Source organism: Sitodiplosis mosellana, unplaced genomic scaffold (genome assembly GCF_009176505.1).
Source record: "Sitodiplosis mosellana isolate CC-2019 unplaced genomic scaffold, AAFC_SMos_1.0 Smas_scaffold_2, whole genome shotgun sequence".
Taxonomy (NCBI): domain Eukaryota; kingdom Metazoa; phylum Arthropoda; class Insecta; order Diptera; family Cecidomyiidae; genus Sitodiplosis; species Sitodiplosis mosellana.
This window is the reverse complement of record NW_022595245.1, coordinates 2,453,782-2,466,257: the sequence shown is the minus strand read 5'-3', so window position 1 is coordinate 2,466,257 and position 12,476 is coordinate 2,453,782. Positions and strand designations below refer to the sequence as shown.

The 12,476-nt window shown below is 36.7% G+C and overlaps 1 protein-coding gene across 4 annotated transcripts in view; it reads left to right on the top strand.

The window, feature by feature from the left end:
- LOC129565436 (1-phosphatidylinositol 4,5-bisphosphate phosphodiesterase classes I and II) overlaps positions 1-12,476 on the top strand; it is a 124,135-nt gene that overhangs the window by 73,586 nt on the left and 38,073 nt on the right. For all 4 annotated transcript variants that reach the window (XM_055440362.1, XM_055440360.1, XM_055440363.1 and 1 more), the window contains exon 4: positions 6,724-6,861. In XM_055440362.1, coding sequence (XP_055296337.1) covers positions 6,724-6,861 — 138 coding nt within the window. The remainder of the gene's footprint in view (positions 1-6,723; positions 6,862-12,476) is intronic.

Below are 12,476 nucleotides of genomic sequence, written 5' to 3'. Positions count from 1 at the left end.
TATAAATGCCCATCGTGTATTCCACACCATCCACACAACGAATCGAATATGATTTCAAGTATATGAATGATTTGGAGCGAAAATGTAATACAGAAAAGTTGAGCGGAAAAATGTCGATGATGAATGAGCGGAAAAGGGATAGCTATATAGATAACTGTATAGTAAACTATAGTGAACTATATAGCTATCCCATTTCATTTGACATTTTTCCGCTCAACTTTTCTGTATTACATTTTCGCTCTAAACCATTCATATATCCAAATGTGAACATATGTTGAAATGGAATCCGTATAGGAAATTCATATCATGAAATTTCCTTATTCCCCATTCTCGGCCCAGTTTCAGCGAGTGTTGATTCACTCGATTTCGTTAGAAAATGTTATTTCAATCGACCCCAAAGCACACAAACACATAGTCAACCGACCGACCACCGACCGACCGACCGACCAACCAACCAAACGACCAAATGTAATGAACTACGCACATTTCGGTATAAATTAATAACCATTTTTAATGTTGCACTTAAAACTTATTCCATAGCCATGTTATTTATACACATCTTCGGCCATCACACAGTTATTCTGTGGTATTGGCATGAGTTGTTGTCTTCGTCATTATTATGATTGTGCCAATGATTGTAACACCCAATATGGATGTGTAATGCTATTAACGAAACATGCACGTCCGCATATTTCATGAATAACATTTTCAATTTCCGCCATCGACACTACCATCCATACGGTCATTTTCATGCTAAAAAGGTTCCAATCATTTTATGAAAATGGTTACCGCTGGAATAAACACGTGAATAAAATATAAGCGTACGGTTTTGGTGTGTTTGTGTTTCTCATTTCATTAAATTGCCGGTAAACATAAACCACTCTGAAAGGAACATGTAATGCACAATAATAAGATAAAAAAGAAAAATGGGAGAAAGGAGAAGAAAATTCATTTGAATGAAAAATTCTTCTTATGACTTTTTTCTATTCAAGTTGCTTTTTCTTTCGTTTATGTTAAGTTTTTTTCTCGAATTTATTTGAAAGAAGAGTTTTCAAAGTAATTGGGATTTCCAAATTTAATCAAATGTGTTTCATGCGACGAAAATATCCGATTCCCAGTAATTTCCATTAAGAATAACTGAATTCCACAAAACAAAGATTGTGGAAGTAAATTCTGACCGACGGAAGAATGAAAAAACTCGATTATTGGCAGATTTTTTTTGTATTGTTTCATTAGTTATGACAGCCGCATTTCCTTGCCAACCCAAAACTTTTGAACACTCAACATTTATTCGTTTTATTGAACTGATCGTTTTGCTTTGACCGCCACAGTAAAAGTTGGTTGACTAATCCGATTAAACACCAATTTTTTTACCTGTGTTAATAAGGCAAAGTTTTCTTTGAATCTTTGAACTGGAGACAGTTCAAAGTTCATGCACTGGAACCAGAGAAAATCATTTCCTTTCAAATGAAACACGGTTTTAGTGTCGAGCGTGTAAAATCCGTTTTTCGAAGCGACAGAAAGAGAGCGTGAGCGAAAAATAGAGCACGATTGAGAACGAGAGAGAACAAAAAAGAACGACGAAAAATGGGGGGAGAACAGCAAAGCAAGAAAAGCAAAGGGAATATTTCCATTTCATAAGCGAAAGGGAATATAAGATATCGCATCTGGTCAAGCACACGCACAAAATATCAAAAATGGCTTCGCTTTAGCACTGATTAGATGTACTTATGAGAACAAAAGTTTGACATCGTAGATGTTGTTGTTCAGATGCGGCAAAAAAGCAAAACAATAAACAGAAAAGTATCCGAAAGGAAACGGAGACATTTTGTTTTGAGCATTTGGCACGTATTGATGATGACTATCAAATGGGACGGTGTGTTTATTCAAGCATTTACAAAATGTGAACATCACATTCCAACACAGCATAGCACATGCACTTAATACACATCAATTTGGAGATTTTACCTTCGTTTTCCCGTAAATGCCCACCATTTAACGCAACAGTAAGTAATCGCACAAAAGATTTCGTTCAACCCAAAATGATTTGAAATCCGCAGTCTAAGCAATAAGAATATATTTGTGGCGTCAAAGCATTTGAGGTGACATTTTGGTCACAACTTTAATCAAGAAGAAAAACACAACAATCAAGAAAAAACACTTTCATCGAGAGTCAACAAAAATAAATCCTGCCTAATGTTACACGGCTGTGTCGATCAACTCGAACTCATTCAAAATCATTCGCCGCATTCTTATATGATCCATTTCTATGGTGAACTGTTGACAATTCCAGGAAAAACGTGAAGAAAATCGACAATCGTGTAATGAATTTGATGCGATGAGCTCCTAATTTGTAGTAGATCTTAAATGTTAATTTTCTTTGAATGCGCATTGCTCATCGCTCCGTTGCTTGCCATTATAGCTACACTTGGAAATTTGTTGTTCGTGGCCACACCACGCAATTTGTACGATGAGATGGTGAGCAAGAGTGTACACAGAAAATGTATGCAGCGCACAAAGGAAAAACGCTGTTGATAGATTCCATGTGCAGCCACAACCAGCGACTGGTTTACCTTTCGTTTGTATCGCATTTGCATAATTATGATAATTGCGTTTCACACAGTTTTTCGCTCCTGTTGCTTTTTGCCCACTTTGAGTGTGTGTGAGTGTCGTTTTCTTTGTTCGCTGAGTCTGTTTCCCAGCTGCGACATAAGAATGAAAATAATGTAAACAGAATAGTAAATTCCAGTTGAATGGAGAGTGAGCGAGAGTGTACTGCGTACTCGCTGTGTCAGCAACAAAGAAGCCACGTAATGGCTCATTGTAATGAGCAAGAACAATAACAATAACAACTACAATCCAAAAGCGTTAGCTACTTTGAATAATGTGAATTGTGTGTGTGCATTGGACAGGAGACAAAGAGGGAAAAAAGCACATACACCTGAAAAGCTTTTTAGGTAAATAGCTGTGAAAATTTCAATGTGGAACACGACAGTGCATAACAAACAGCATTCATTATAATGAATATTGCATTCGCAGCTTCTGGCCAAATGAAAATGTGTGCGCACGTTTTTATGTCGCATTTTAGCCATCTCATTAAGCAATTGGATGTGTATAGAAATGTGCGCAGCAATTTTAATCCACTTTATCCCCCTCAGCTGTGTGCGATGCTACTAATTAGAGCATTGGTCGCTTTTCGTTGCCATTTCAATGTTGTTCAGCTCACGCATTCAGCTAAATCGTTCCATTGGATGAGAATGAGAATTATTGGAGATGACGCATTTAAATTTCAACATTTGTTGTCAGCGTAGTTTCTGGGCTTTAAACTACGTCACTTTTTACCGGAATTCTCATGTCAGTGAAAGGCTTCCACCACTACTTTGGTTCATTTCCATTAATTCGGTACATTGAACATCCAAACCCTCAAGACAAAAATGTTCATTCGCCTAAATCATTCAACTCTACTCCACCTCACCTCCGCATCCATTCTCATCCCACCCGGAAAATAAACAATTTGCTTTTTAACTCACGTCAAAAAATGAATGAAAAAAAAAGAATCCATTGAGTTACCCGAATGACCACAAAAATGAAAACGCTATGTCAACGAAACATGTCATGTGACCCTTCATTATATTCACTCGCTTCCCCTGCTATTTTGTCATCGTTAAAACTTTGGCCGGAGGAAATTGATGCGAAAGCACAGCACGGCCAAACAGTTTGCCCAAAGCAATCGTTTGCCCAGAGATTTTCCACACGATTTATGGACTTCACTGTTTCAGTAATCTTAAAATGGTTTTAGCTTGTGGAATTAAATTTACAAAATCTCCAAACTGAAGCGAAACAACAGAAGCGTTCCCGGTCTCTCTGCTATCTGCTCTCTTTGCCACTAGCCATCGTCAATCCTTTGTTTCATGCAGCGCATGTCTGAATTTAATCATCACATTAACCGCATTTGACAAAGTTTTGCATGGAATTTATGATCAACTTTTTAAAAAACGAAAACATACGCCACAACTGCCGAGTTATACGCTGCATAGCATCCACTTTATTTCGGTATGATATCAACTATAAATGATTTTCCGGGTCATAACTTCGCAAGAATTTAGTGTAATGTGCGACAGAGAGAAATGAGAAAAAATTAAATTGTTGTCGATGTAGCCGCCGTCTCATGCAATTTATATCTATCAAAAGTTTAGAAGCAATTCTTTTTCTCTTTCTCTTGCCAACGAAATGATGCACGATCTACCGTAAAAATGGGAATGAATTCAAATAATTTGTAATCAACGGTATTTCTGCCATTGTTGTCGTCATCAACACACGAGAAAGAAAGAAGATATTCACGTTATTTATATGCCATATTTCTGAGTTGCAGGGCAAAAGAACCAGTGAAAAAAAACCATAATAACAAAACATTAAATGAGAAAAATCCCTAAAAATAAATGGCCGTGAGCGGCACACCAGTTCATGTGGTGAATAAATCGTCAAATACAATCCATCGTTGGCAAAAATATACAGCGGAACAGAAATAAAAAAAACTACAACTAAAGTATATGATATAAAGTTTATGACAACGACACACACATACGCGAACGGGAAAAATGTGCTACAGAAAAACACAGCGCATTTTTCTTCAATTTAATAGTTTCTCAAACAATCCTCGGAGAGCGAAATGAGAGCGAACAACGACGAGATTTTCTATCAATTTCATTCGTTCGTAGCTCGGCGAAAAAGTTTTCGTTTTTATTTTGTCACGACCATCCATACGTGGGAAATCAAATAATATCCCGTTAGTAGTTTGTGCACTATCCCATCCTCCTCCTCCTCTCTGATGAAATGTTGCTGCGTTTCTTTTTCATCCCACTTAATGTTCTCTCGCTTCTCTTTTTTTCTGGGAGAGATCACGTTAACTGTGAAAAATGCATTCCCACTTCTCATGTGGAAAATGCGAAAAAAATGAAGTGCTTTCAATTCCACAGTGCATCTTTTTTTCGCTCATCGTAGTTGTTGGTGTGGTCCACACTTTTTGCAAACAAGCAAATGTAACTGTGCAGAGAAATGATACCATGAAAAAAAGGCGGGAACTGCAAATATATACCACTCATGCGACGTTACGTGTTATTTAGCATTATCTTTGTCGTTATGCAATTGATATTGCATTGTCTTGTCGGTGGCTTTTTTGTAGACTGAATTCTACGAAAAGTCCTCTCTATTCAAATGAGAATGGAACATTGAATGATAAACTCCGACGAAGCAGCCTCCTTGTTACCAGATCTTCTTGATTATGAACCGGCAAATCGTGAAGAAAGGGATGAAAATTGTGGAAAAAGGCATAAAAAACTCATTTGGATTAACGCAATGCGGAAGTGATTAAATGAAAAACGATTTTGAGCGTTTATTTAGGACTGGAATCAACTAGTCAGAAGGCAAGCTAAAAGTGCATTCATATCGCAATGAGTATTTAGTTCTACAGACGGGAGATATTCACATTGATATTAAAGACGTTTATTAATTTTAATTAGAGGAATGGATAAGACTTAATTTGAATTGAATGAAACTTAAAAAAAACCCTTTGACGGCTTCAATGCGAGAAACTTAGCGTCAAATCCATTGAATAAAATGCACATTCATTTTGAAGCTTCATCGTTTAGCAAAATTATTTCATACTTCATCCAGATCTCTAGTTATGCACAGTTTTTTTTTCAAAATCTCTAGATTTTCTTTATTCAATCTTTTTTTGATTTCGTTTTGACTCATGCAAACAGAATACAGAACAGAAAATTCACAAGTTCTTTGAAAATGCGTCTTTTAAAAATCTGAAAGCGAATACGAAAAAGCTCATTTTGTTGCACATGTTTTAATTTTGAAATTAATTGATGCCAGCAGAAGGTTCTTATTCATTACGCTTTTTCTGCAAATGAATTTAGTTCGGACTAGTGCATAAGCCATTAGTCATCCAAAATACCGTCACATAAATTATCGAACTAAAAAAGACTCTTTTTTATTTAAAAGAGCACTTGATGGCAGTGACACTGACGGCCCATTTTCATCCGAATAAGTTAAAATGGACCCCAACATAACAAATTGCAAGTATCTCCGCTTGCAGGGTTTCAGTGCGGTGAGAAGAAAAAGAAGTGCTCACTGTGACACGGCAGATAGACTTAATTTGCATGCGAGGGCTGATGATTTTTCTCTCTTCGTCAAAACCGGAATACCATATGCTTTTTTATTGGTACTCAGCGTTTTAATTAAAATTCAACGAATATTTATGTTTTCCTTTCAAAAAAAGAGCACATTTAATTTCAGCACTAACACATCCATTTGACGTTGGCCATATTTGTACAGAGAGTCAATGTTTTTTCTCTCGCTGCAGTCCGTTCGCCTGGGTGGCTTAATTACATTTGCCATACTTGAGTTTACCTATGTTTGCTCTCTTGAGTAAATATAAATAGAAGAGAGAAAAAACACCCATGTAAACACATCAAATCATGACCGTTCAGATTGAATCACATTTTAACGAAACGGTTAGAAAAACATGTTCTGTTTCTTTCTCACACAGTCTTTTTTGGTAATCCACTCGCTAGCCTACTCGCTCACTCCCTCTCTCGTCCATTTAATTTATAGCCATCTCATTTTATTTTTCAGGCTGAAAAAACCACATAGGAATCGCAAAAGAAAGTAACGGAAAAAAAAATTAATTTTTAAATTCTTTTGTTATCATTTCAGGACTCGAAACTGCGTCAAATTGCGATGATGGGCTCGCAGGATACACTAGAGGAAAAGACTGTAACCGTTTGCTTTGGTGCTGACTTTGTAAACGTATCGTTTATTAATTTTTGTGCGACACGAAAGGAAATTGCGCAGGTAAGTTCAGTCGAGATGAATGCACACAAAAAATGCACACATCCCACAGCTTATGTAAGCTGTGACATTTGGGATTTTCTCCTTTTCGGAGAAGAAAATTAAAAAATTCATTCAGAAAGAAAAAGAAGTGAAAATGTTGTGACGTTCATTGCAATGGAAATGTTCAACCTGAAATGCGATTTATTCAGCGTGATGACTTGAAATGACTTAACTGTAGCTGGAGACAAACTCAAAACTAACTGAGCCAATTTCATTTCGCCGCGCTTGTTCAGTTTCACAGACACCGACGTCACTCAGCCAATTGAATTGTCCTCCATTTTAATGGGTGGAAAAATCCATTTTTCGTATTGAAGACAATGTTTTCCTGCTCATTTGACTTGAAAGTGGTTGGCAAAGGAGAGAGTGAACCATTACCTAATGGTCTAACGCGCTTTGTTAAACAAATGGGGAGGAAATGGCTTTTCCAATTCATAGAGCCATTACGTTTTAGTAAGATTAATGAAAATCACATTATGAAAACAATCGCCGTACAAAAACACGGCGATAGGTCATACGACACGGTTTCAATCCACGAATTCAACTCAATGGGGCGTACATACAATGAGCAATTTTCGTTTGGAAGATTAAACAAACTCAAAAGTTTGCCATCAATTTTATCCGGGGAATTTAATTGTTTGTAGATTGGAATAATAAACTGCGTCATTTTCCGTCATCAAAATGGAAAACTCGAACTATGTCCTGAAAATGGAATAAATTGGAATCTATATGGTTTTGGCAAAGATGTTTTTTTTACAACGAAACTAAATAGCAATCAAAATTACGTCAACATTTTCCATCGAATTTTTTTTATTAGAATATTTTACTGGAACTAAAAGAATTTTAAAGGAATTCTTAACTTTCATTTCACTTTTAAATTGCTTTAAATATTTACTTCGTTCTGAACTCAATTTTCCAGTTCAGCTTGCCTTGATTGGCAAGCAGCTCTTCGGAGAGACGATGCAACATTTTAGTTCTTGGATGTTTTCGTTATTCGCACGAGCAGAAAAAAGAATTGACGGTTATTCTCGTTTAAATGTCTAGAGAGATGAAATTATGATCGATTTTCTTCAGGGTTTAATATTTCGTAAAAAAAATACATTCATTTTTCCCCAAGGAATTCCAGCTCTCAGTGCATCGGGCGTGAGCGCTCGCAAAAGCGAAGTTGTTTTGCATTTTTTCATTCAATTCGATCGCATGGTGTGTGCTTTGGGCAAATTAATTTGCATTGAGAAAGGAACAGCACAGCGCAAAAGCCGATTTCCCATTCAAAGGTTGCCATTCGAATGGAAACTACATCATACGCACGATTCAATTTGATAGACGAATTTCAAATGATGTTACTGCAGTGAAATAGCATGAAGCATCCCAAATCGTGATGATATATATTCCAAACCGGATGTTCAAAGGCTGCAAAGGAAAAAAATCGGATATTGTTTGGATTCATCGTATATGTAAATCGAAGCAGCCCATTGAATTTTGCTTCCAATATTTTCTTCTTTTTTTCCCTTGTTTGCCTCATATCTCTCTCAAGGGATAAAAAATATAAACCCGGTTCATATTTCGCAGTGACATTGCATTCCAATTTTCATAAAGTAAACATGCCGCGCGACCACAATAGCACATTTTCTAAGGGAAAAAACTCCCGTTTGATTTTTGAATAGAAAATGTGCGCGTTTTGTGCATGAACCCACTTTTTTCTTTCTCTGTTCTGCTGATTTTTCCTGTTTTTCCTTCTTTTTTTCAGCAGTTTTTCTTGTTTTTTTGTCGATATTTTCTACTCTTCTGCCGATTTTTTTTCATTCTTTTGCCATTTTCTGTGTTATCTATTCTGTTTTTTCCTTGTTATTTTTTCAGCTTTTTCATTTTCACCTTATTTACTTTGTTCAGCTCTTTTTTGCCTTTACCGAGAAAAAGAATTTCCCTATCTATTCGTTTGCACATCCCGTTAGTTTCTCTCTCTCTCTCTCTCTCTCTCTCTCTCCCGTAGAATGTAAATCTAAACAACATGCAGTTGCATCGATGCACGAAAAGTGGCCGAAAGCAAAATGTTGCAGCTGTGTGCTCTTGATCAACAACTATCTCATGATAGATAGTATGTGTACTGTGTGCACTTTGTGTTCATATGCACACGAATGGTTCATTTGTCTTAAATAATAGAATCCACCACAAACAGATATGCATTGAAAAGTGTTTCACAGTAAATATGCATCCGACGCATGCCATTACTGTTTGTTGGCTGCATAAATAAATATGTATTTTGTTGCAAAATCTAATTCAAAGGAAAATAACCAAGAATTGCATTTTGCATTGCATGAATATTCGAAGTGAAAATACAGTGCATCATATTATTACACATCGCTCCTGCTCCACTGCTACCACCACACTATTTTTCTCCTTCTCATGCAATATCTACCCATTCCGCTCCACCATACACTTCTCAAATGTGACAGAGAATAAGTTTTCTTGTGATTCGAAACATACGTTGGAGTTTTGCTTCCGATTGCAAGTGTACAAAAGTGTTGTTTAGAGAATGGGAGAAAGAGCAAAAATAAACTAGAGAAAAGTCACACTTGGATAACACTTGCACAACGAAACCACATGAAACACTCTCTGTCTGTATCTGGATGCAATGAAAGCAAACAGAACTACTACCAATTGGCAGCAAGTGTACGACTATCTAAAGAAAGCATTTCAAAGTTTTGTATAAAGAAGATTTGGATGTTTATTTATCGAATGGTATTTGGTGCATTCGAAGAGATTAGTGTGTGTGTGTGCGTTTTGTTTTCAGTTTCATAAAGTTTAGTCAATGAAAAGATCGAGTTCATTTGGGAAAAAAAGAAAAAATTTCGTTGATTCTTGAAAGTTTGAGTTCATTGTGCAGCGAGTTGAATGGTTCAATTAAGTTTGTCTGTAACTCGCAGCAGCAGCAGCAGCAAACGAATTGAATTTTCGGCATAAAATATAATTTAAGCTTGGCATGGCATTCATCACTGTTCCATATGCAACAGCATTTTATGGTAATCGATTTTGGTGGCGGCGATGGTGGTGGTGGAATGGCAAAATGCGTCCTACGCAAAGACAATTCAATTTTGTGGCCGAAAATGATAATGACAAGGGTAAAATGCACCCAATTTCAGATCTTACCCGACTGATAACTGCGAAGCATTTGCAATTCGGCGGTAGTCGTGTCTACGACGACGACCTCGTCGTCGGCACAAAACGCAACAGCCGTTGCTTCGAACAAATTATTTTAGATTTTGGTCCCAAAAGTGAAATCCGGGATCAACAATGGCTAGGTTGTTGTTGCTCTTTTTGTTTGAATTGAAATTTCGTCGCGTCGCTGCTGCTACGTCTAGTGGTTGAACGGGATTCGATGACTATTCAACTGCTTCATAATGTGTATTTTCGTTTTTTTTTCTCTCCCTGCTGGAAAACTTTGAGCGAGATAAACAACAATAAACAAAACAAGGCCATTTCGGAAAGTGCCAAGATTTATGGTTGATTACAAAAAAAAGTTTAGAGAGAGAGAGAGAGAGAGAGAGAGAGAGAGAAATAGCTCTGCTCGCGTTCTCTGTTTGCATTTGGCAAAAATGGACAAAGAATTCGGAAAAGCGTTAAAAATGAGGGTATAAACCAAATTCAGAATTGTCTGCCGACAAAAAACAAAACAACAGCAACAACACTAGCTCCATAAATTCGTATATACTTCGTTCGAAACCGAAAAATTTAATTCTCCGCTTAACTGAGTCGTATTTTGACCTTATCGCCTAACATGTGAATAAAGCAGCAATAGCGAGCGCGCACAACTTTGCAAAAAGACAATCCATAAAATTTATTGTGGTGAGCTTATGTTTAATATAGTGCTTTTCGACGACGACGGCGATGACGATGACTTTGGAATGGACAAAAAAATGCTGAAACAAAAAGAGAAGAACTTGCAGACACAAACCGCTAAACGATAGCAAAATTGCTTTTCCATTGTGCGCGAACGGGAAATTCGGTGTTGGCTCTTTGAATGTGTGAATGCGATTCGCTCACTTTAGCCTTTCAATTGGTTTTATATGAAATGGAAAATGCTTGGGGCGCACTAATCAGTCAAACGATTGTTTTAAAATGGCATTGTTGGCGATGCGATGAAAAATGTCACAATTTATCCATTCAATTGCCATTCACACACGCAATGAGAGAAGGAGAGTGACACATGCGAATTGGTTATTGCTTTTGCCCTTTGGACACAGCAGTGTACCATTGTCATTGCCGATATGTTTGCCTTGAATTTATTGTGGCCAACAGTGATTTAAGCCAAGCGCTTTTTAGCACACAACCATTGCACTCGATCATAATAATGACTCGACACAAAATTGCAGCCACTAATTTATTCATTAATTTGCCAATCGATGCGAAAATGACGTCAAATGGTTTTAAGAACGAAGATAATCCACCACACTTTCTACCATATTGCATCATTTATCATTGCGGATCGTTGTTATTACTTTACAACTTTCCACTTCATGGTGCATGAGACACATCACGTTTAGCTTTCTCTTGTCTAGAGATTGTCACTGTTCGGACAACCGTTTGACTTTGTGTGTGCGTTTGGGTGCAACAAGCAAAAACGTTACAAAATATGTTCTCTTCCAAAAAGGTAAACCGTTCTCTGTTTGTTTTGGCACAGTAAATTCACAATTTGTTTGCATGAAATTGAAATGTTGTGTTCGCATCGTCGAGTGGAACGGCAATAAATTCTCCAAAATCGATAAGACCTTAATACAAGTTTTTCCATTCCCGGGCCATATTTTCATTCGATCTGAACATCTGGTTTCGCTTGACAAACTGAACAAATCGTTTAAGCAACCAAGCAAAACCGATAGCATCAGTTTATTCCACAGTTTGACTATGCTTTTTTAGTTCGAAAAAACTTTTTCGCAAAAGTGTTACATAAGACAAGACTTCAAAGCCTGATTGCACAAACTTTGAAGAAATGTTTTGCCTTTTTTGTGTTTTTCGTCGCTTTAACGCCCATAAAACACCATCAATTGTTCGACATTACATTTCATGCTACTAACATTACACGTATTGAAATTCGAAAATTCCAATCAAATTAAAACCATCCATTTTCAGTGGAATTCAATTAATTCTAGGGTAGTTGGTACTATACATTATGATACTCTACTCGGAATGAAAAAACTTCGAATTTATGTAAATAAATCATTTGTAAATAGAACTTCGATTGTGATGTGAGATTCAGATAACTCGCAATAATTGAGCGATTGAATTATTTGATACTCGCGCTTCTAGACCAGCCTACTTCATTCAAAAAGCGTTTATTTGCTTAATCAATAAAAAATGATTTTCACCTCGGGCCAAACAACGATCGACACAATTGGATAATTATCCATTATAATGGAGTCGTCTATTTGATTGTGGTTGTCGGAATTCGATTCGTGAATTTTTTATGATTCACTCCTTTTATGTGATTGGTTTTTAAGCAAGACTAGACGAAAAAAAAAATAGATTACGACCTTTTGTTTTTCACCTTTGTTCACGGGTGGGTTGAAATTGATTCCAGCTCATAA